This window comes from Penaeus monodon, chromosome 34 (genome assembly GCF_015228065.2).
Source record: "Penaeus monodon isolate SGIC_2016 chromosome 34, NSTDA_Pmon_1, whole genome shotgun sequence".
Taxonomy (NCBI): Eukaryota; Metazoa; Arthropoda; class Malacostraca; order Decapoda; family Penaeidae; genus Penaeus; species Penaeus monodon.
Genome location: NC_051419.1, coordinates 5786339 through 5787015, shown reverse-complemented (window position 1 = coordinate 5787015; position 677 = coordinate 5786339). Strand labels below are relative to the sequence as shown.

The following is a 677-nucleotide window of genomic DNA, read 5'->3' as shown; positions in this document are numbered from 1 at the left end:
CAGAAGCCAAATACCAGAGAGAGATCCAACTACAGTTCTCTGCCTCTCCAACAGACATCGACGAGTGTTCACAATTCCGATCCCCGTGTACCCATGGCTGTGAAAATACCGTGGGTTCTTTCAGGTGTTCTTGCCCCGAAGGTCACATGCTCTTGCCCAATGGTCGCTGTAAAGGTAAGTTCCCTCCCGATAACCTTTTAGTGCATCAGGTAGATTTGGAAGTGAATTTACTACGCGTGTATTAATGATTTTGTTTACATAGTCTCTTTGTTGAGATTTTCTGGTAGTTTTGAATATACAATGTGTGAATTAATGATTTGTTGACTTAATTTCTTACTTTATGTTGGTTTTTCGATAGTTTTGTAAGTGAATTTACTACACGTGATTATGATTTTGTCTAAGATGCGAATCAGTGAACAGTAAATTTGTACGTAGTTGATTAGTTAATGATATTTCAAACATTAGCGAAAACCCAAAGTTATTATGAATGAATTCTCTCCTCGTTCCAGATATTAACGAATGTGCAACGTATCAACACGACTGTCTGGAGGAGCAAGAGTGTCGAAACACAGAGGGATCTTACATTTGCATAACACACTGTCCAAATGGCCTCACGAACGCAGACAACGGCACGTGTAAAGGTGTGTGTTGTGTTTTAGATTTTTTAAAAGTTATGC

The 677-nt window shown here is 39.0% G+C and overlaps 1 protein-coding gene across 1 annotated transcript in view; it reads left to right on the top strand.

The window, feature by feature from the left end:
- LOC119594537 (hemicentin-1-like) overlaps positions 1 to 677 on the top strand; it is a gene marked incomplete in the record, with an annotated part of 21635 nt that overhangs the window by 13423 nt on the left and 7535 nt on the right. Inside the window, 2 exon segments of the mRNA XM_037943569.1 lie at positions 55 to 174; positions 510 to 641. Coding sequence (XP_037799497.1) covers positions 55 to 174; positions 510 to 641 — 252 coding nt within the window.